The sequence below is a fragment of the Alligator sinensis genome, unplaced genomic scaffold (assembly GCF_000455745.1).
Source record: "Alligator sinensis unplaced genomic scaffold, ASM45574v1 scaffold165_2, whole genome shotgun sequence".
NCBI classification, from domain to species: domain Eukaryota; kingdom Metazoa; phylum Chordata; order Crocodylia; family Alligatoridae; genus Alligator; species Alligator sinensis.
The window spans coordinates 2842206-2864645 of record NW_005841965.1 but is presented as its reverse complement, the minus strand read 5'-3'; the positions used below and the strand labels follow the sequence as shown (position 1 = coordinate 2864645).

The following is a 22440-nucleotide window of genomic DNA, read 5'->3' as shown; positions in this document are numbered from 1 at the left end:
GAATAAACCTTCAGGTAATTGAAAGCTGATATTAAATCCCCCCTAAGTCTTCTCTTCCCCAGACTAAATAAGCTCAGTTCCACAGCCTCTATTCAGAAGTCATGTGTCCCAGCCCTGTTACCATTTTCATTGCCCTCCACTGGATTTTGTCTAATTTTTCTACATCCTTTCTGTAGTGGGGGGCCCAAAACTGGACACAGTACTCTAGATGTGGCTTCACCAGTGTCAAATAGAGGGAAAGAATCACTTCCCTTGATCTGCTTGCAATGCTCCTACTAATGCAACCCTGTATGTTGTTAGCCTTCTTAGCAACAAAGGCACACTGTTGGCTCATATTCAGTTTGTTGTTCACTGTAACCTCCAGGTTCTTTTCTGCAGAGCTGCTGCTTAGCAAGTCGCTCCCCAGCTTGTACCAGTGCATGGGATTGGTCCGTCATAAGTACAAGTTTTTGCACCTGTCCTTATTGAGCCTCTTAAGATTTCTTTTTGTCCAGTCCTGCAATTTGTCTATGCCTCTCTGAATCCTAGCCCTACTCTCCAGCACAGCTGCTACTCCCCCCAGGTTGATGTCATCTGCAAATATGCTAAGGGTGCACTCTATGCCATCTTCCAGGTTGCTGATAAAGATGTTGAATAAAACTGGCCCCAGGACAGACCCCTTAAGCTCTCCACTTGAGCTCAGCTGCCAACTAGATATTGAGCCATCGATTACTATCCTTTGAGCCCAATGATCCATCCAGATTTCTATCCACCTTACAGTCCATTCATTCAACTTATACTTCCTTAGTTTGCTTGTGAGAAAGTTGTGGGAGACTGAATCACAAGCCTTGCTAAAGTCAAGGTATATCATGTCTGCTGTGGTCTCTGCATCTACAGAGCCAGCCATCTCATCACAGAAGCAAATCAGACAATCAGGTACATCAGGGAAGGCTTCCCCTTGGTGAATCCATGCTATCTGTTCCTTATCACCACTTACACCAAGTGCTTACAAATGGATTCCTTGATGACCTGCTCCATGATTTTTCCAGGGACTAAGACGAGGCTAACCAATCTGTAGTTCCCTGGATCCTTCTTCCCTTTCTTAAAGATGGACACTATATTTGTTCCTTTTCCAGTCATCTGGGACCTCTCCCAATCACCATGAGTTTTCAAAGATAATGGCCAGCAGCTCTGCAATTTCATCACTCCCTTAGCACCCTCACGTGCATCCGGCCCCATGGACTTATAGGCATTCAGCTTTTCTAACAGTCCCTAATCTGTTCTTTTGCCACTGTTGCATGCTCACCTCCTCCCCAAACTGTGCTGCCATGTTCAGTAGTCTGGGAGTTGACCTTGCCTGTGAAGACTGAGGTGAAAAAAACATTGAGTACTTCAGTATTTTCCTCATCATCTGTCACTAGGTTGCCTCTTCCATTCAGTAAGGGCCCCACATTTTCCCTGACCTTCCTCTTGTTGCTGACATACTTGTCGAAACCCTTCATGTCCCTGGCTAGCTGCAACTCTAGTTGTGCTTTGGCCTTCCTAATTTCATCCCTGTGTGGCCAGGAAATACTCTTATACTCCTCCCTAGTTTTGTCCAAGTTTCCACTTGTTGTAAGCTTCCTTTTTGTGTTTTAGCTCACTGAAGAGTGACCTGCTGAGCCAAGCTGGTCTTTTGTCATACTTGTTAGTCTTCCTGCGCATAGGGATGACTCATTCCTACACCCCAGTAAGATTTCTTTAAAATACAACCAGCTCTCCTGGACTCACAAATTGGTTGCGAGTGATTATAAAAGTTGGAAATCCTGATTGACATTTTTCATCTGTAGAGGACATCTACTAGAAGAGGAGCATTTAATATATACATAGCTATTTTGTACATGAAACCTGGTTTAGGCAGAGTCAGCATGTTAACTGTGGAGTATATGGTTAATCAGGCAGAAAACAGGAGTCTAATAAAAAAGTATATACAACACAGAAAAGAAGGAAGAGTGAGACATCTCTGAAGGTGAAACACAAGAGAACAAGGCAGATGAACAAAAACAAAAACATTCTATTCAAGTGTAGAAAATAAATTTCCTGTTAATGTAAGTGTACATGTGTGCATATATTGACGTGGGTAAAGACAGAGAGCTCTATTTGCTCTAGGCTGAAGGTAATTCAGGAAACCAGCTAATCAAAAATATCGAGGAGTTAAGCTGGTGGTACTATTTTTAATTTTAAATTAGAGGAGGAGTGTGAAAGAGCTGTCCAAACCAGAAACCATATTTTCTGACTTTGCCTTCCCTTAAATTGTGTAAATTTTAAACAGAAAGATATTAGTGGGAATGGTTTTGAGTGGTTTTGTACCGAAAGTGCCTTGGTATTTGTGGCACTGTGGAGTTCTGTGCTCATTGGGTCATCATGTTATATGATACTGCATATTATTTATTGTAATTAAATTTGGCATCCCGCAGCCAGATGTATGAACATAGGCAACTCCAGCCACTTGGAAGAGATAGGTTTGTTATTCTTTAAAATGACACATTTTCTGTTCTTGTGGGGAGAGCTTATACATCTGGGTGTTCTGTGAAATATAGCTTTAAACTGAAAAATTAAATCATGGGAAATAGTCTGATCTCAGTTACAGAAGTGTAAAGATAGATTACATTCACGGAAGCAATAATTTATACTGATTTAAGCAGGTATTAAATGAATCCCATCAGATAAAATTTTGCAAATTACTTCCTTATAAAGAGGCTACAGTTTCTAATAATCTCTTTTTCCTGGCACGAGTGCTGAAGAAAATGATGATTTTTACTCACCTCACCTGAGTTGCATTGATTCACACTAACTGAAAATATGATCTAATAGGATGCATCAGTGATAGCATGGGCATAAAAATTGTGCATGGTTGTTGTACAAGACATTTGTTGAGAGGTTCTGTTTAGACATTAGAAAAAACACAAATCAGATAGCCCCTTTCTAACCATGCTTAAATATTTACTCTGCATTTGGTTTTCATTATTCTTATGTAGGATGGTTACAGCCTTCTGCTCTAGAGAAGCTCCAACATGAAAAAGTTATTATTTTCAATATGCATTTTTAAATATATATATACACAGTATATAAAGAAAGTTTCTAAGAGACTGAAACATTCTCATTTCTAACAATAAATTAAAGGAAAAAAAGCAGATAACATCATAGAACATATAGGCAGCATCTTATTAAAATGAAAGGCAATGAACTACACATGCTTTTAGGGGGATTCACGATGCACAAAAATCTATATATTATGAAGTTAAGAGCAAACAGAGAAGGGAGGCCAAAGTGTTTTATCTGGAGGGAACACACACACACATACACGCACACCATCTGGAACAAGTTGCTGCTAAGATAAAGTAGGAATATACTGTACTGGGAACTAGATATTTTTATAAAGGCAGAGGGGGCTGATGGGGATTGAACAATAAAGAGGCAACTAGGTTTGAAAGTTGTTTAAATAAAGCAACTTTGAAGGGTCAAGAGGCACTTTCCTGGACAGGTGCCCTTTGCCTTTGTCAAATGTGGCAAAGTAGAGTAGATTCAAGTTCCTGTTTAAGGATTTGTACCATTGTATAGCCTTAAATAGATACATATGAAACATACAGATCTTTGGGAAGCAGTTCCTCCCTGTAACTAATCACTGCTTCTTGCTTCTTCCAGGATGAAGTCTGGTTTTTACTAAATTTTGCATGGGAGCCAAATTTCAGTTTCTGGGTAATGCTGAAGGCTTCTATCAGTCAATTCTACATGGTACATCATGATGTCAAATGGTGATATGTCTCCGTAATTTATTTTAGCATGAAATGTTTTCCTGTATTATCAGTCCCATCTTGGCTTCTAGCTTCATTGCTTTTGCACTGCTCCAGTGTTTCAAGATAGATCCCAAGATTATAAAAAGTTCAGTTCTATGTGATTTGCTCTCATCCCAATCAGAGAGCAAATAGGGAGCAGGCATTCTTTCCTATGACCCAAAGCCCAGGGTTTGAAAGCTTGAAAACTTTGAGCTATCCCTCTCATGAGGGCTTGAACTCTTCCTGTCTCTCATATTGCCCTCTTACCTGAGATGAGTTCCCCTGTATTCTACACTGTGAGAAGAATCTGTCAGAATTATTTTGTAATAACATTTGGCCTAGGAAGTAGAGAATAAGCAATTTTTTAAGGAAACATTCTCTACATAAATTTACTTGCAAACTCAAGGTGACAGGAAGGCAACATTAGACACGAAGTTACAAAGATTTTATTATGGATACCCAAATACAAGAGTCAGGTAAGGCCTATCCATATTCTACTGGAGGAGTCTTGTCTTTGTTATGGGCCTGATCCAAGTCCAGTGAATTAAAATAAGTACCCAAGACTAATAGTTGAATTTCATACAGCCCTTCTTATCCTTCCGGGCAGCTGGATGTCTCTTTTTGCGTTAGATCCTGTTAAAATAAGATAGAGGTTTAAACATTTTGTATAACATAGCATTTTTATGTCATCTCAATTAGAAAGTATTTTCTAAAAACACTCACAAGGTTTTAAACTCTAGGTGGCGATCTTAACTCCAAAATACACCAAAAAACCTCTCCAAGATACACGCCAAAATAAAATTAAAATTTTAAATGACTAACATCAATCACATGATAATTGTGCTATATTATAAGTGCCACATAGTCGGTATTTTGGGTTTAAACTTCATTGCTGAACAACAAGAAAGATTTCTACACCTCCCTGTCTTTCTGCCATCCGACACCACCAGGGAAGGAATCCTGCCTCATCTGCACATCTGAGAACAACTCACAAAGACCCTTGCATGGACCCAAAGGAACAGACTTCCAACTTCAGCTTCCTCTGTGCAAAAATGAAATTTATTTTCTGCCTGTGGGGACTTTTTACCATCTTTAATTTTCCTGCAGCCAGATGATGAACCCAAAAGTTTGCAGAAAAATATAATAATTCTTTTGCAATTTCTTAGTTGTTCTAATAAAAGGTATCATCTCTGAACCAAGGGTTCTAGATTTTTGCATTACATAGTGGGTATAGAAGCTGAAATATCTTGGGATCAATATAGCTTACTCCAGACATTTAACTAATTAAAATGTGAATGCTTTCTGAACAGTCCTGTAGCAGTTGCTATACAGCTACGAGGAATCCTATAGTTTTTATAGGAATCAGGGAATTGGCATTCAGTAATATTAAAAGCTGAGAAATTAGAAAAAAAACCTGATTAATGGAAACACTTTTCACATAACATTTACTTGGTCCATGAAATACAAGGCCACAGAAAGCTCCAGGCCTAGTCACTAAAGCCAAGAACAGAGCAGTATTCAAAGAGGGACCAAACCTCTACTTAAATTGGTTCATCATAATTACTGATAAAAATATTGGGAGGTATATTAAATTTCCTTTTGTAGGGCTTATGCTAGCCGATACTAAACCACTAAAGAACAGGATGAAGCCTCATCTGGCTGCACAATAGCAACAGCTGCCCCTTTCTTTCTCTGAAGATTCAATTCTGGTTATTGCCATAGATGGTAATTTTCCCTACCAGAAGAACAAACCTAGGAGAATTCTCCCAGATTATTTGAATATTTGATGTATGTGTGTTTGCACTTGTGAAAATGTAATTTTAACCAACACTGTCATTGTTTTCTCTGTTCTCCACCCTCCCCCGCTCTCCCCTTTACAGGGTATTTGGTGCTGCTATATTGCTGACCTCCACCCTCAATATGCTAATACCATCTGCAGCAAAGGTGCATTTTGGGTGTGTCATCTTTGTTAGGATCTTGCAGGGCCTTGTAGAGGTATGGAAAAAAATATGGAACAACAAGGACATATGACTAGAAATGCTCATGAAATGCAGAATTTAGAGTGGGTAAACAAAAGTGATTCCATCAAAGGAGCTGTATCTTAAAAATAATGATGAACTGATTCTCCAAATACCAGGTTGTGGTTTTCAAGTGTGGGTCTTCCACTTATATGATGGAAAAAGTAATTTTGCACAGACAAATTCCATACTACTCAGAGGTCAACAGAAAGCTGGGAGATGAACCTCTCAATCCCACTTAAACCGTACAGTGTGAGAACGTTCTGGACATTCCCACACAGAATTTCTCATTCAGTACCACAGAATGGGCACTTCCTTTAAAACCTAGTTTGGTTTTATTATAGAACCTGACCGTGTTCCCATTGATGTCAATAGGAGTTTCATATCTGACTAAAATGGGAACCTGTTTAAGACTGTATTGTAATTTTTTCTTTTGCTTCATTGATATTTTCAGGCTTCATCTCCAAAATTACCATGCCTAAGAAAATCAATGCCCAAAAGAAAGATGTACAAGTTTTGCATTCATAACTCGTTGGAATAAAACTCTCAAATATTGGTGCAGACATTACATGCAAATCAGGCAGTGTAATGGTTGTCTTTACACAAAGGTGAAGGGAAGAGAGTAAGAGGGATACAAAGTTAAAAAAAATAAATCCAAATGTCTTTGGACTTGTCACTTTAAGATCTCTCTTTTCCATCTTGGAGGAAATTATGGATAAGAAGCATCTGAATAGGAGCATGCAGGATAGTTGCAATTGATTATATGTCTCAGAATAAGAATTTTGCAAAATTTATGCCAAATTCAAGTTCTGAACACCAGGGGAAATACACACATTCAATTTACAAAGTTTTGAATTTTAAAATTTTGTTCACAATATCAAATGTCATATTAAAAGAAGAATAAAATTCAGCTGTTCCCATAGAAAATGCAAAATTCAAATTATTTTTTTCAGTGTGTAATTGGGCAGTGACTGATCATTTTGTAAAAAAGTTAGTGAATTTTATATTTTCTGTCTTAATGGGGTAACAAGATAACTCATAACATCTGAATAATTTGGGTTGAAATTTTGTTATGCCTTTTACAACTTTTATATAAAAAGATGGATATAGCTTTTGGAATATTGTTATATTTTAAAATGGAATCAACATTATTCAGTTATCCTTTGCCTTGGGTGCTTAAAGAACTCATTACAGCAAAAAAGCAGTAAGAAAATTCCTTTTGTAATAGGCGTTAGTTTTACACTGTTTTTATTTTCTAATTTTAGAACAAGGAAAATTCCTTGCTTTTTAAAGGTTTATATTATGGCATTAAATGAAGTTTAAAAAGTAGCTGAAGTTCCAGATGACTCAAGTATGGTTTGAGTATGTCTCAAGGTAGGGCCCTGATTTTAATCCCGACTCTGGTCTTACCTTTAGAGGTCTTACCTTTCTACCAAGAGAATCACTGCTCTCCTGATAGAAACCACAAGTGAACAGGCATTCATCAACTTCATCAAGGAGAAAGATCTTCTTTCTTCAATAAGGAAGATGTCTCTTGTGGGAGAGTTTCTCCTGCAGGAAAGAATGCCTGTGTGCTTTCTTGGCCGCTGACATGTCACTTGACCTCTATGCCTCATTTTCCTCCCATCTTTAAGGAATGGTTATGCTTATCACCTATTTCATGTGAGGTTTAAATAGTTATTAATGCACATATGATGTACTGAATAGGTGGAACTTGGATCAGTCTTCAAGCTTTGTCCAAATCTTCCAGCTTTTCTATGGAACATTGGATTGGGGCCAAACTCGTTACAAGAAATGCTCAGTATTATCATCACCATCATTGTTTTTATGATAGTTCTAAACCGAAATAAATATATAAATCTATGCACTGACTAGTAGCATGTATTAACTGGTGAATGCCCACTCTACAGGGTGTCACTTACCCTGCCTGCCATGGGATATGGAGCAAATGGGCCCCTCCTTTAGAGAGAAGTAGGCTAGCAACCACTTCCTTTTGTGGTAAGCACTTTTTCCCCTATTTTCTTCCTTTTTTTGCATGCAATAACTAAATATTTCAGTATTGAATGTATTTCTGTTTTCATTCATATCTTTGTTGTTTTGTAGGTTCCTATGCAGGAGCTGTCATTGCAATGCCTTTAGCTGGGATTCTTGTGCAATATACTGGGTGGCCTTCTGTGTTTTATGTGTATGGTATGATATTCTTGTTCACCTCCCTCCAATATTATCTGAATTTATTTTACACCTTTAAGAAAGCAGTCTTGTTAATGCATACTGGAAATAAAGGAGGCATAGAGTAACAAAGCTAAGGATATAAAACTATAGAAACAGTGGTTAAAAAGGAAGGGAATGGAAGGGTAAAGCAAGAAGCAACAGTCTTCAACATGAAGAATGTAGGTTATTTGACAGGGAAACTTTAATTACTCTTAGGACCACTGCAGTGTCATGAACTGCTTGGAGAGTTTGTTGAATCACAGTTCATGTTGTAGCATTCCTTTTGTTTGTATCAATGTAAATTCAAAAGACCTACAAAGAAAAAAAAGTGGACTAGATAGGCTAGTACAAAATGTCATTGCCCCATTGTGTTTAATGACTTACACCGTAGAAAATCTGGTTATAACAAGTTCTGGTTAATTATGCTGGCATGAAACTAGTGTGAATTAGAGGGAAATTCCATATCAGACAAAACCTGAACCAGTTATAACATTTGAGAACTGCCATGCAGCAAACACCAGGTATCTTTAAGTTTCCCTAATGGAAGTCAGAAGAAAGGACAAATAAAATGGGAAAGCAGGAAAAATAGAATGTGCATAAACATAGTATATATAAGCAAAAATATTGCTCTCCCATGTCTAGTCCCCTGGGTTTGTCTGGATCTCTACTCAGAAAAGACTTTAGCTGGGATGAATGATTCTGTTTACGGTATAGTAGAGTTAACCCTAATAAATACAGATGTAATACAGAATACTCACACTGCACTAATTAACACTGTTTATTTCTCATGGAATCACACCAAAAATTTCACCTATGAGCAGTTACTTAGACAAGAACATTTATTAAACCTTTCATCCTAAAAATAAACTGCCCTAGAATTTTTTGTGCTCCTGTGTTGAAAATAGCGCTGTAATCTTAATATCATCCAGGTGAAGGTTTTTGTTTCCTTTTGTCTTGTGCCATAAGCATGGGCTAGAGTGAATTTTCATATATAATTAGCAGAGAATGAAACACTGAATCTGTCAGACTCCTAGGGGTTCTTCCCTTCTGACAATGAAGGCATTCTGTAAATGAAACGGTAACTTTACCATGGATGCAATCCTGGAAATCTCTTGAACATACAATAGTTTGCAGACCTGGGCTTGTTTTGTGAGTGCAGCTAATGAGAAAGCAACCCCAAATGCCATTTTAAATGTGTTCTGTGTTTGGTACTTGTTTTCTGCTTTCTTTCCAAGCCTTTCTTTCCTTTACCTTTTCAAAAAAAAAGGGAGCTTTGGGATGGTCTGGTACATGTTCTGGCTTTTGGTGTCATATGAGAGTCCTGCAAAGCACCCCACAATCACTGAAGAAGAACGGAGATACATAGAAGAAAGCATCGGGGAGAGTGCCAACCTCTTAGGTGCAATGGAAGTAAGAATGTTACTGCATTTCTACCCTTACATGTATTGGCATCACGGGTTTTGGGTGAAGAGGTGAGATGATAAATAGTGAATATGGTCAACTTCACTAAAGATAGACATGCACTTGGGCTGCACAATTCAGATTTCTGAAATAACACGCTGCTTCTGATGAAATATATGTATGGCTCATGCTGTTGCAAAGTATAAGAGGGCATGACCCTACCACCCTCTGGTGGGATTACTCTTCGCATAAAAATGACAATGTTGGTTGCAGTGGAAGCTGGCAGATCACATTAATCTTAACCTTTCCTTTTCTGGTTTCGCATTCTTTGGTCACTTTTGCACCAGACCCATGTATCTCCTCAAAATGCAGTGCCTCTTATAAGCAAATATATAAAGATTAATTATTCCAGGCCCAACTAGACTAATTTAGATATGATTTAATTTGGCTTTTGATTATAGTGCAACAGGTAGATTATGATAGAAAAGCATCAAGCATCAATTGACTTAGATCTTCTATATTTTTTTAATGAGGATATTTGAATACGGCTTATTCTGCAAGTGAAATGGATATTCCTACAGGCACCACACCCCAAGGGTAACATCCATAGATCAGCTCTCAAGTAGTGTTCCTTCTGTGCAGTTTTCCTGATATTGCAGGGAAGGCAGAAACATGTTATAGAGTGGGCATTTCTCCTATCATACTTCATAATCTACTCCAGATGTGCCACATATAACTCCTCAAGCTCTTTATAATATTTCTTGGTTTACTGCATGTATTCTATGTCCTGCCTATTCTACCCTTCCATCATTTGGTGAGGGAGAATAGATAGAATAATATTAATTATGATATATCATGAGATGCTGAGTTGAGCCAGATAAGCTCAAATCAGAATTTGCTCTAAATTCCATTAATACAATGGCCAGAGTACTATAGTAAGATGTACTCTTATATTTCAAAACTAACAATTCTAGTACAATGCTTAATTTCCCAGGAAGTATATATTTTAAACCCCACATAATCTGAAATTGCCCTATACAAGTGGACCTCTCAGAATACTCCATGCAGTCTGTACAAAACTGGAGGCCCTTCCAAATATTCAGTAATCCAGTCATGCTATATGAGCATATTTTTCACCTTCTCAATGACCAAGTTCTAAAGAAAATAACTTAACCTCAGCTAAGTAAAGAAAAGTTGAACCGCTTTGACTTTTATCTCTCTCTCAACTTTACAACATATTCTCCACTCACAGCCTTCATCCCTCACTCCCAAAGATCGCTCTTTATAGTGTTTCTTAATTGGGTCAGACAATTAGTTCTTAATTCAGCACAGGCAAGCAATAGTCATTTCCCCCATAATTAAAAGCTTTGATCCACTGTGGAAAACTTTACACCTGCTCAGATGTGGAATAAGGAGAGTTTAAAAGAGTTTACTGCTGACTGCCATTTTTTCTGGACAGCTTGTTTACACTCTAATGTTGGTTTGACATGCATTGGGACTTGTGCTCCTTAATGACATAAATGCTTTTTGAAAACCTCACCCTTGATAAGAGGAAAAAAATTGCTCCAGATTGAAGTTTTAAACAGATTCTAAACCCTGGGCAAAAATTACCTAAAAGAAGTCAATATGTTTTATTTGGATTTGAGTTGGAGTTTTCCTGTTTAATTTCTTGGTACTTTCACAATTTGAAGCCAGATACAAACTTATTTTTGGAAGTGATTAGTGTATATTATTGGTTTAATTGGTTTTGAAATGAGCAATATGACATACTTCCCATGGCATTCAGGAAGTCCTTCTCACCAATTAAGTCTCACTTAACCCTTAACTCTCGCTAATGAATAGGTGCATAAGGCACTACACATACTGCAGCACTTCCATTTTTGGAGATATGCCAGTATTTGAGGTGCTGTGGATCTAATCCTACTTTCAGCTGTATCCAGGAAAACTTGAATCCAGGGCCAGATCCTTCAATAGAGCTTCACAAATGGGGAGAAACATGTGGAGCCACAATGAAGTCCCTGGGACTCTACAGGGATGCAGTGTTACCAATCTGTTTTCTTTTTGTAAGACTAAATTCACTTAAAAATGCAACAATACCTTGGCTAAAATTTGTTTTAAAAAAGAAGAAAATTGTGTTCAGCTAAGAGTTTCTATAAAGGAACCTCCGGAATGGACTCGATGATCTTCCGAGGTCCCTTCCAGCCCTAATGTCTATGAAATCTATGAAATACCAGAATGAAAATTCAGAAGCAACTTAGTAGTAGCTGTTTATTATACTTTCACTTTAGCAATACGATACAACTAATAGTAAACATTATTTATATTTGTATATATACACACGATAATATAATTTATAATTGTTTGCTAAAAGCATATACTAAAATTGCACCTTCTGCCACTTAAAATGAAATTAAAACAGAACATGGTATGTGATGATACAAATTTGGATAAAATTAATCTGTGGACAATGCAGTAAACCAGGAGAATTCTCTTTGATTTTGACCCTTATTCTTTGTGCAACTAATACAAATACACCCAGAGGGTATCAGACAGGCTGTGAATTGTTAGAGAAAAGCCAAACTGTTTTTTCTTCATTGGTGCAGTATTTAAAATTTTCCATTAATGGAGAAATTCATTTTCCTCTTACTTCTTCAAAAACAATCAAGACCACAAATAGTGCTTTAATGAATCTATCTCATTCTTCCAACAAGAACATATTCTGCTTGAAAATGGGGTTCAAAACAACCTGCCCATGACAACTGCATATCTCATTAGTGTGTGTCACATTCTAGTAATGGTTTGTAGTTTTGTATTGAAGATAGGTAGGTTTCTGGGCCTAAAGAGTGCTTCATGACTCTTAAAAAAGGAAAAGTTAGAGAAAGTCTCATTGCCTGAATGTTTGTCCCTTTGCTGGAATCTTTAATGATTAAATGTATGTATTGTTTTAGATATAGGGGAAATATTGGCTCAGTGTTATTCAGTACAATTCCCAGGCCATTTGTCTAGAGAAGAATATAGATGTTATTTACCCACCCAGACAAGGGTTTATTGGGAAGAGGAGAGGCTTCTAAAATGAACATCTAAATGCATCTGATAGGCATAAAAGATTTAATTTTCATCCAGTAATGTAGAAATCTTAATTGAGCCAAGTCATTCACATTAATCGGTCCTGTTACAGACAGCATGAGCCCCTGTCATAGAATTGGGTAAAAAATAGCCATAAAAAATAGATATCTTTTCCATTTTTTAATGAATCATGGGTTTAAATATAGTCTCAAGGCTTATGATGGAAATGATAGGCTTGCTGTCTGATATTACTTTATTATAAATGTTTTCAATTATACTTGCTCAGGCTGTATGTGACTGTGTCAACAGTGCTTGGACACAAAAAATGGAAATGAATTATAATATTGAGAATATGAGCTTTTTATTGACTTTGCAGACATTTGTCTATTCACTTACATTTCCAAACTAATTCTTGATCCTCCAAACACTGATGCATATGCTTTTCCCTTCTGAAGATTAAATTTACAGGGACTACTCAAGTATGTCAAGTTTATTTTAAACCACACATTTATTTTTTTTGGACAAGATGTGATAGCACCCATTATCTGCCACCCTTCCTGGAGGAATTTGTTAAGCAATATTTCTTTCTGTCTTGCAGAAATTCAAGACTCCATGGAGAAAATTTTTTACATCTATGCCCGTCTATGCAATTATTGTTGCAAACTTTTGCAGAAGCTGGACTTTTTATTTGCTGCTTATTAGCCAGCCTGCTTACTTTGAAGAGGTGTTTGGGTTTGAAATAAGCAAGGTATATGCAATTCCATATTGCTGAGCATCAGTAATCAATGAGTCACGTGTAGCTCTTTCCTTGAAAAAGCACTTTTCCAGTATATTTAGAATTCTCTAAACTTATTTCCCTTTATGAACCAGTATGAAAGTAAAGAAAACTGGAAAAGGTATGTACCCTTCTGATTAGTCTAAAATGTTCAGGTAGCATACTTTAGCATACTATTAAAATCTGGGGGGTTGGGTAGGGCTGCACACTTCAAATAAGTATTCATGCAGGTATGTAGGGTTGGTGTGTGCAACATAATATCGTGTAGGCTGCAGAAGAGCCAGTTCCATTTGCAGTTTTTCATGTACCCTCATGTGTTCGTATTGCTGCCAAGGTTATAGGGAAATTGGGGAATGGATTAGAACCACTTCACCAAGCTCCTTGCATTAGACTGCAAGTGGGCTGGGATTATAGAAGGCAGAAAGCTGCATCATCTTTAAAAAAGGTGCAATTAGCATATTATAAGATAGATCTCCTGGGCATGAATTACACCTTCCACTCTCTCAGGGGGAGAAGGGGCTATGAACTACTTCTTGTTGGGTCAGTGACACATTTTGATATATTGGACTGATCCAAAGATGAGTGAAATTCAAAATCTTCCTGCGGACATTAATGGGCTTTGGATCATGCCCTTACTGTGACTATGATCATGGAAAAATAGGGCAGGAAGGGAATGCATGACATTTATTTAGTCCAGTATCTTGCTCAAGGCAGTATCATTCTTGACTACATGTCTGTTTGGCCAAATTTCCAGGGATGGAGATTGCTTCCACAACTCCTCTATGTAGCCTGCTCCAAAGCCTAATCACTCACATGATCAGAGAGTTCTTCCTAATTTCCTACCTAAATTTCTTCTGCTGCAGTTTGAGGCCATTGCTCCTACTCCTTTCTCCTATAGCCACAGAGCAAAGCCCATCTTCATCCTCTCTAAAAATGTCCTTCTGGTATCTGAAGACTGTTACTAAGTTTCTTTTCAGTCTTCTCTTCTCCAGACTAAATAACCCTAGTTCTTTCAGCCTTTCTTCATATGTCATGCTTCTCAGACTCCAGTTATTTTTATTGCTCTCCCCTGGACTCTTTCCAGTCTGTCCACATCTTACTTGATACATACAGCATCTATACAATCCATACAGCAGTGCAGCCAGTCATTTCCCAATCCCTTCCCAATCCCTTCTGTCCTTGAGTGCAGGTATTTGTCCTTGCTGAATCTCATTTGATCAATTGCAGGCCATTTCTCCAGTCTATCTAGGTCATTCTGGATCCTAGCCCTGCTCTCCAGAGTGTCTGAAACTCTACCCAATTTGGTGTCATCCTCAGATTTGGAAGATGGAGTTGTACTTTCTCAATTGTGTGTCTTAGGCAGTGTGTAGACAAAACAAGAGGCGTGTGTGCATGACACTTTAAAGCGGGCTAATTGCTTTTTGCACTGCTTTAGTGGTGTTGGTGTTTGCATGCCTTGGCGGTATATTGCACATTAATTCCAGCTGCTGTAGGAAATTTGGTGGCGTAATGCGTCTTATATGACTTGGAGCACTGCAAACTCAAACTCCTTTGAGGAGTTTTAGTTTGAGGCCCCTACAGCTGCAAAGCAAAGCACCTGGCTCCATGGAGCTCTGTAGGATGTCCTGTAGGCAGCCTGGCAGCAGCCCGGGAAAGCAGGCTTCACCCAAGAAAAGCAGCGAGCCTGATCTTTCCCCACTCCCTCCCCCAGAGCCTCCTGCCTGCCTGAGCTGCATGGGGACTTGGTGCTTCCCCTGCAGCTGTGGGGCCTCCCAGGGCTGCCCGAGCTGGGTGCCTGTGGGTGGGTGCTACCTGTGGGGGGCACCGCTGCCACTGAGGGAAGCACCAGCCCTCTGCCCCGCCACAGCCCAGGGACCGTTCCACCCACTGGCAGCTTGCCTTCACCTCGCCACTGGAAAGGCAGGTAAGTCAGCGGGGTGTGTGCATGACACAGGGGTTTAATCGGCCCTAAATTGAAGTGATGTTTTTTTAAAACCCACTGCTTCAATTTAGGGCCCCTGTTTCATCTACACGTACCCTTAGGTCCTATCTTTCTAACAGTGAAGAAGGATTTTCCATTAGTACAAGTGATGGAGGTCTGAGCTACTGGAGCAGGGAGTTTGAACAAGCATAGTGACAAGCAGGTAGCCACAGAATATTTTATTCTGTTTTATATTAAACAGAATATAAAAAATAGTTCTGTCATCTGAAACTCAGATAGGCCTAAGCTGCAATATCCATGGCTGGATTCTTTAGCCTGAACCTTCTCCAAGTGCAAATTGTGTTCTGAGTGTAGACGGTTATAAAGAGAAACTGAACAGCTGTGAAATGTTGGTTCAGAGCCAGGATTCCATACATCTATCTCCCTACCTCTGGAGACTTAGTATTTTTAGAACCAAAATTTGGTCTGAACCCATCGTTCATATTAGAACATCAAATAAAAATATAAACAGCTCTAAGTTTAATAGAAGAGGACGTATTTGGAGTTTTTTTGCAAATCCAGTGGAGCCTGGAGACACAAAAATGCCATTGATTTGAATATAAAGATGTCACTATTGTATAGTTTCCATATGGCTTCTAAACATGCAGTGTTCTGTGCATAATCCTACATTCCTTCCACAATGAAAGGCCTACTGGCCTCAGTATGACTCCAACTGTGCAAGCAATGCAGGTCCAGACCCCCCGTGCTTCTTAATGGTTTTTTAATTTTGGAAAGCCATGACTTCCTTTACCTACTGGCCCGCATCTTGGAACTTCAAGTTGAGTTCAATGAATGGACCTTAAATGTTCCGGTCCATTATTAAAAAAAAATAAAAAGGCAAGTTACAATCAGGAACATCGCAAATTTTCAGTTATTTATAAAGTAAATCAAGATGTTTACTTTTTGTACCTACCTTGACATTGCAGAAAATCAGTTAATTAGTTTCTGATTACCTGCTTCTTTAGGAAATTTTGAATCAATATTTTATTATGGTGTTAACGTTTCCCATTTTTCATCATTATTTCAGGTGGGTATTTTATCTGCTGTGCCGCATTTAGTGATGACAATTATTGTGCCTATTGGGGGACAAATTGCGGACTTTTTAAGAAGCAGACAAATTCTTTCAACTACTACTGTGAGAAAGATAATGAACTGTGGAGGTAAGTCTTTTTACTTTTTTAAAAGGTATTCAGAACACCTTGACTATGATATTGTGTACAGCATATAAACAAACTGCATGTCTATAAATATGAAGAATTACTTATTACCTCTAGCTTGCATGATAAACATTCAGCTATTAAAAACAGGTCATTACTATTGAAGGAGGCCTTCAAGCAGAGAATGGGACTTTCTGAACATGCTTTCTTCTAACACTCACTGAGAACATTTTTCACAGGGTAGGACATGGATTTTAAAAGGGCTAGTGAAACAGATGGGTGGCCAACCAGATTTTCAAAATGCCTAAATAGCTTAGATGCCTTAAGTCTGATGGGGCGTTTATAGACATCCTTTGGAAGGCGGGGAAAGGGGTGCGATGTAATTAATGCAGCTCCAAGGACATTAATAGATGTGCTCTGGGAGGCAGGGGGAACCACCATTTTTCAGTGAGGGGATGCTGATACATGTGATACTGGAGTCCACTGGAGCATGGTAATTACCATGCTTCAGCAGATTTGATTAATCGAGTCTGCTCCAATGAGCTGTAATTACAGTACATTGAAGCAGCCTCCCTGCATGTGTATAGGAGCCCATTGAATCAATGAGACTTAGGCACAAGACTTTGGTTCAGCTCCTGAAAGGGACAGAAAGTCACAATAAATTGTTATGTAAATGCCAACTAAAAAGCTAATTTACACTGAGTGTTTTCTTTTTTTGGAGTAAGCATTGCTGAATTATATTCCTAAGAGTTAATGCTTTGCCACTGCCTCTTCTAAATTAGTTCCAACTATGATGCCTTGCAAATTTAACTTGGTAGTTAAATCTGATGCATAATTTCCTTTTATTATCCCACAAGGTTTTGGCATGGAGGCAACTCTTCTTCTGGTAGTGGGATATTCTCACAGTAAAGGAGTGGCTATTTCATTCTTAGTGCTTGCTGTGGGCTTCAGTGGATTTGCCATATCTGGTAAGATAATACTTCTGTTTTTAGTGCTTAGTTATTTCATATTCTAAGAAAAAAGAATAAAGAAAGAAAAGAAAGAAAATCAGAGTTTCAGATTCAGTTTTCATATGAGAGATATAATAATTAACTACAAAATTCAGGATTTCATTTAGTATTACTTATTATCATTTGCAGAGAAGATAAAAGTGAATGCCACTCCTTGTATATTTTATTATTTTTACTAAAATATTTCATCTTTTCCCCATATTTACCACAACTAGGCAGAGGTATTATTTTTCTGAAATACAAATATTAAAACATTTCTTCTAGATATAACTTCTTAGGTTTACAATTTGTTTCTTCTGCATATTAAAAATAACATTGTAATCCGTCTGCTGGGTACCAGTCAGCAGCAAAAAGGGCTGGATTCACATATTGGGTTAACTCACAAATGATACCAGTTGCCTCAGTCCCCCCTTCCCCCCGAAATTTCAGAACACTAAATTTGCTGGGACATCCCATATAAACAAAACCCCATCCTCACAAACAGTGTATTTATTTATTACAGTAAATAAAAAAAACAAAACAAAGAAAACACTAAATATAATTTTAAAACACATACAAAGTGAAGTCTACAGGTGGCACCCTCTTAGGGAGGCTTCACCCATGCCCAGACAGTCTGGGACTTGGGGGTCCCCAAAGGGTAGTTCTGGGGGCCTTCACCCCTATATGTGCCCTTCAACAATGGGCTGGAGAGGGGCGCCCAAACCAGAGAGTCCTATGAGCTGCTTCTTGGGTTCATTGCACTATAGGGAGTTGCTCAAGAGCATGGGTCCTTCTGCATTGCAAGGGGCTCTATTGCTCCTGGAGAAATGGTAGAGTACCAGCCTCCACTTCCACTTGGTGACTTTGAGGAGTTAACTGGTTTTCATCAGCATACTGCACCCCAAAATCCTTAGTCCCAATCCCAGCTATGCTGGGCAGAAAACTGCAAAAAAACTTGAAGGGAAGGTCAGGTCTGTCTTGGATTGAGCCTGAACTATAACCAGTGTCCAGCCATACCACTTGGTTGGGACATTAACTAAAAAAGGGATAAAAGGAGTGCCAGGTCTCACCCTGGCTCAAACCATGCCAGGCTTCACCTTGGCCCAAATCTGCCAGCCAAACATATGGCTGGGGTTCAGCCACACAGCTAGGCTGAAATGCAATAGCTGTGAAACAGTAAAAAGGGCCCAGGCCTATAGCTGCAGCCTGGACATCCAGTCTCAACTATACCACAATGCTGAGACAATATAATTACAAAACAGAGGGGGCCAGAACTCAAACTGGTATAGCAGTGGAGCATCCCAGTGGAGCAGGGAGGGGGAGTTTCAGCTGGGTTTGCAGTTGAAGTGCTCAGCTGACCACAAACCCTCCCCCCCCACCCCTCGCACATTCCCAGCTGGCTGCAAAACCTCCCCCACCCCTGCTCCCATGGGACCAGGGTCGTCCCTGGGAGGGGGAGAATCAAGGCGACCACCCCAGGCACCCTGCTCGGGTTGCCTCTGCATGGAACGTTTCGCCGCCCCTCCAGTCTGAGTTCACCAGCCATGCCTGCTAGGCCCATGTGGCCAGTAACTGCCAGGACCCCATTCCTGGTCAGTCTGTTTCAGGGATTCATAGGACCATGGTATTATTCCACTCAAGGCCCGTGTGGCCAAAACTGCCAGGACGCCATTTCTGATCAGCTTGCTCCAGGGATTAATGCCCCCATGGTATTATTCCACTCAAAAAAAAGAGGTGGGGAGGGAGGAAATAGGGGACTCAAACTCTGAGACAGACTTTATCTCCCTGTACCTGAGGCTTTCCCTTTACATAGCTTTCACTCGCCTCTCCAATAAAGGGTGAGTGGGGAGACCCCCCCATGGGGAGCAGTTTTTCTGCTTCCCAATTCAGCTGTGCAGCTCTTAGCAGCCCAAGGAGGAAGAGAGAAAACCCCTAGTTGAGTTGTTCTTATACATCTGGTGTGATATCACCCAAGCCTTGTCCAATTATAGAGTGCCACGCTCCAGCCTCTCTCTTGCCCAATCTGCCTGGAGAATCTTCTGCTTCCTTTGGCCATTGAGGCCAGAGGGTTTTATGTATTTTTGCCTAGATACAAGCCCCAGCTTTCCATGTGCAGAGCACATGGCCAGAACAATAGAGGCCATCTTGCCCACACACACACACACACACACACACACACACACACACTACAATACAATACAATAGACAACAAGCAAAAGCACACACCTTACCATACGCAACCCAAGTGTGAGTGGGTGTTACAATAAAATAGGCTTTTATCTTGCTTTACTATAGCATGTTCATTCAGGCTAGTGCCTAATTGCTTCGTGGTTCCTCCATATTAAATTATTGGTGCAATTCAAAATCTTTTAACATCTCATTGCTCAGATCTTACACTTCCCCTTTCATAAACATTATTTAGCCCATTTCACCTGGATTTTCCTTGTTTTCTTGTCAATATGATTGCAAGCTGACAACAGGTCTGCAACAGGCAGGTCTATTGTGTCAGGTATCCAACCTCTCCCTAGTATAATATCTCCTCCCAGCACACTTATTCTTCAAGATGTACCAACTTTAGTTCTCCCATTTAAACAAACTGATTTCATTTTAATACTTGCTAACAAACAATACCTAATCAAGAAGATATGTGTAATGACAACCCTAAATAAATGCACCTTCTGTAGAAAATTGTGCCCTTAAAGGAAATACCCTGCTTTTATTTTTTTAACAGTTGTTCTACTCCTACAAAATTAGGCAATTCGTTGCTGTTGACCAACAATGAGATTGATGCCTATCTCTCTTCAGTGCCTTTGAAAATTCCAGCCATAATGTGTACCTATATTTCATGGAGGAAACTCATCCCACATATTTGGGAATAATGGATTATATAATAATGGATTATGTTTAGGATAATGTTCAGGATCCCATATGTTTAGGAATAGCTACAAAAAGCTAAAACTGTGAAAATTAATTGTATCACTTTCTAAATTAATTGTATTTCTTTCTAAATGGAAACATCTTAGAAAGAAAGTATAATAGCTTTTAAATATAGTCTCCTTTCATTACTTTCATCTTATACAGTCACATGAAAAATAAGTTACCTCCTTCTGTTCTGTGCGATCAAATAGAAAACTATGGGGCAGGTCTACATGAGATGTTTACTGTGGCTCACAGTAAATTAGCTCCACAGTAAACATGTCTGTGTCTACCCTATTAGGCTGTAGCAAAATAATAAAATCTGCCACAGGTTAATACTTGTAAATACAAGTACTAACTTGTGGCAGAGTCTTTTTTAGCATGCAGCAATACATGTGTGGATGCTGATGTGTCTGGCTGGGGCACAAAGGTGCCAGCTAGCCCCACGCTGCCAGTTGGCACACATGTAAATGCGGCACCTGGGAGGAATAAACTCTAGCACAATATATGCTGGAGTATATTGCTTTGAATTAATTGCACATGTAGATGCACCCATGGAGAACTTGAAGAAGAAGTGACATGAAGTGTAACAGAAAGTGATGCAATTTATAATTTCCAACATTAGAGAGACATGAATGACACTTAGGAAATTTTCTCCAAAGCTTAATTATTTCTCTTGTTTTCTTTCCCTCTGTGTTTATTATTTTCAAACAGATTTTAAACAGAAAACAGCATTAGTATAATTCTATATTATGTTTTCCATTCAAATTTAAAACTAGAATCTATCCCCATACCTATAATCTTGTTCTGTCCTATAAACATTTCAGGGCAAGATCCCCTTTTGTATATTATCAATGGAAGCAGGCCAAACTAGGCAATTTATTACCATTGAACTATAGCAGTAGTACACATTTCAAAATTGAAGCAATAATGCATTTTATGGTACGGACATAAGCTTACATTTGTGTTGCAGGATTCAATGTCAACCATTTAGACATTGCCCCAAGGTATGCCAGCATCTTAATGGGAATTTCTAATGGAGTTGGGACCTTGTCTGGAATGGTTTGTCCTATAATAGTTGGAGCCATGACAAAAAACAAGGTAAGCTATTATAAGGATTTCTATACAGTTCTCAAGCTGAGCAATTTAATTCCAGATATTAAGAAAGAATGAAAAAAACCAACAAAAGAAACCTTTCCCTAAAGTCATTTTCCAGGTCTTTTATATTAGTTAGGCACCTGGGAGTGGGATTTAACTCCCAGATATCCTTTGAAAAATTACAACCTCAATTCCTCATTCAGACCCTGTAGCTAACCATATTGTGCTTGTGTTCTAATTTAGCAATCTTCTTTACAGACACGGGAAGAGTGGCAGTATGTCTTCCTTATTGCTGCTTTAGTCCATTATGGAGGTGTTGTATTCTATGGTATATTTGCTTCAGGAGAGAAACAACCTTGGGCAGACCCTGAACAGACAAGTGAAGAGAAGTGTGGTTTTATTCATGAAGATGAACTTGATGAAGAGACAGGGGACATTACACAGAATTATGTAAATTATGGTACCACTAAGTCTTATGGTGCTACGACCCAGGTCAATGGTGGCTGGCCTAATGGTTGGGAGAAAAAAGAAGAATTTGTACAACAGGAAGTACAAGACTCATACAGCTATAAGGAAGGAGAAGATTATTCATAACAAACCTAAATATTGGATATATTTTGTAGTGTTTGTGATTAAATTCATTGTGATTGTTTGCACACAAAAATGTGGTATAAATGTAAACACATATCAGTCAAGAAGGTCTTACTGTAAAAACAAAAACAAGTTTCCATTAAAGTGCAATCTGTATGAGTTGTGACATGCCATCACCTCCATTCAGGTGTATCCATTCTATAAACATTAGAGTTTTAAGGGTTTACTGGTTCAAACTATAGAGGCAATTAGATACTTGCAGTATACATGAGCTAAAACTCATAACGAAGGATTAAAGCACAACTAACCAACCAAGTTGGCACATCTAATCCTGTTTAGAAAGCCAAAACTACTTTATCATTAAAAAATGCACTTATATATTTGTTACACTGTATTGAAAGAGATCTTAAATAATTGTGTTAAGTATACAAGTTTACTCAGTA

At 38.7% G+C, this 22440-nt stretch overlaps 1 protein-coding gene across 1 annotated transcript in view; it reads left to right on the top strand.

Moving 5' to 3' along the window:
• The window catches only part of SLC17A6 (solute carrier family 17 member 6), a 54108-nt gene extending 32108 nt beyond the window's left edge, over positions 1–22000 (top strand). Inside the window, exons 4-12 of the mRNA XM_006020709.3 lie at positions 5675–5789; positions 7723–7810; positions 7916–8002; positions 9291–9433; positions 13089–13238; positions 16274–16406; positions 17261–17371; positions 21282–21409; positions 21665–22000. Of these exons, the coding sequence (XP_006020771.1) occupies positions 5675–5789; positions 7723–7810; positions 7916–8002; positions 9291–9433; positions 13089–13238; positions 16274–16406; positions 17261–17371; positions 21282–21409; positions 21665–22000 (1291 nt within the window). The remainder of the gene's footprint in view (positions 1–5674; positions 5790–7722; positions 7811–7915; positions 8003–9290; positions 9434–13088; positions 13239–16273; positions 16407–17260; positions 17372–21281; positions 21410–21664) is intronic.
• Positions 22001–22440: the final 440 nt, after the last annotated feature.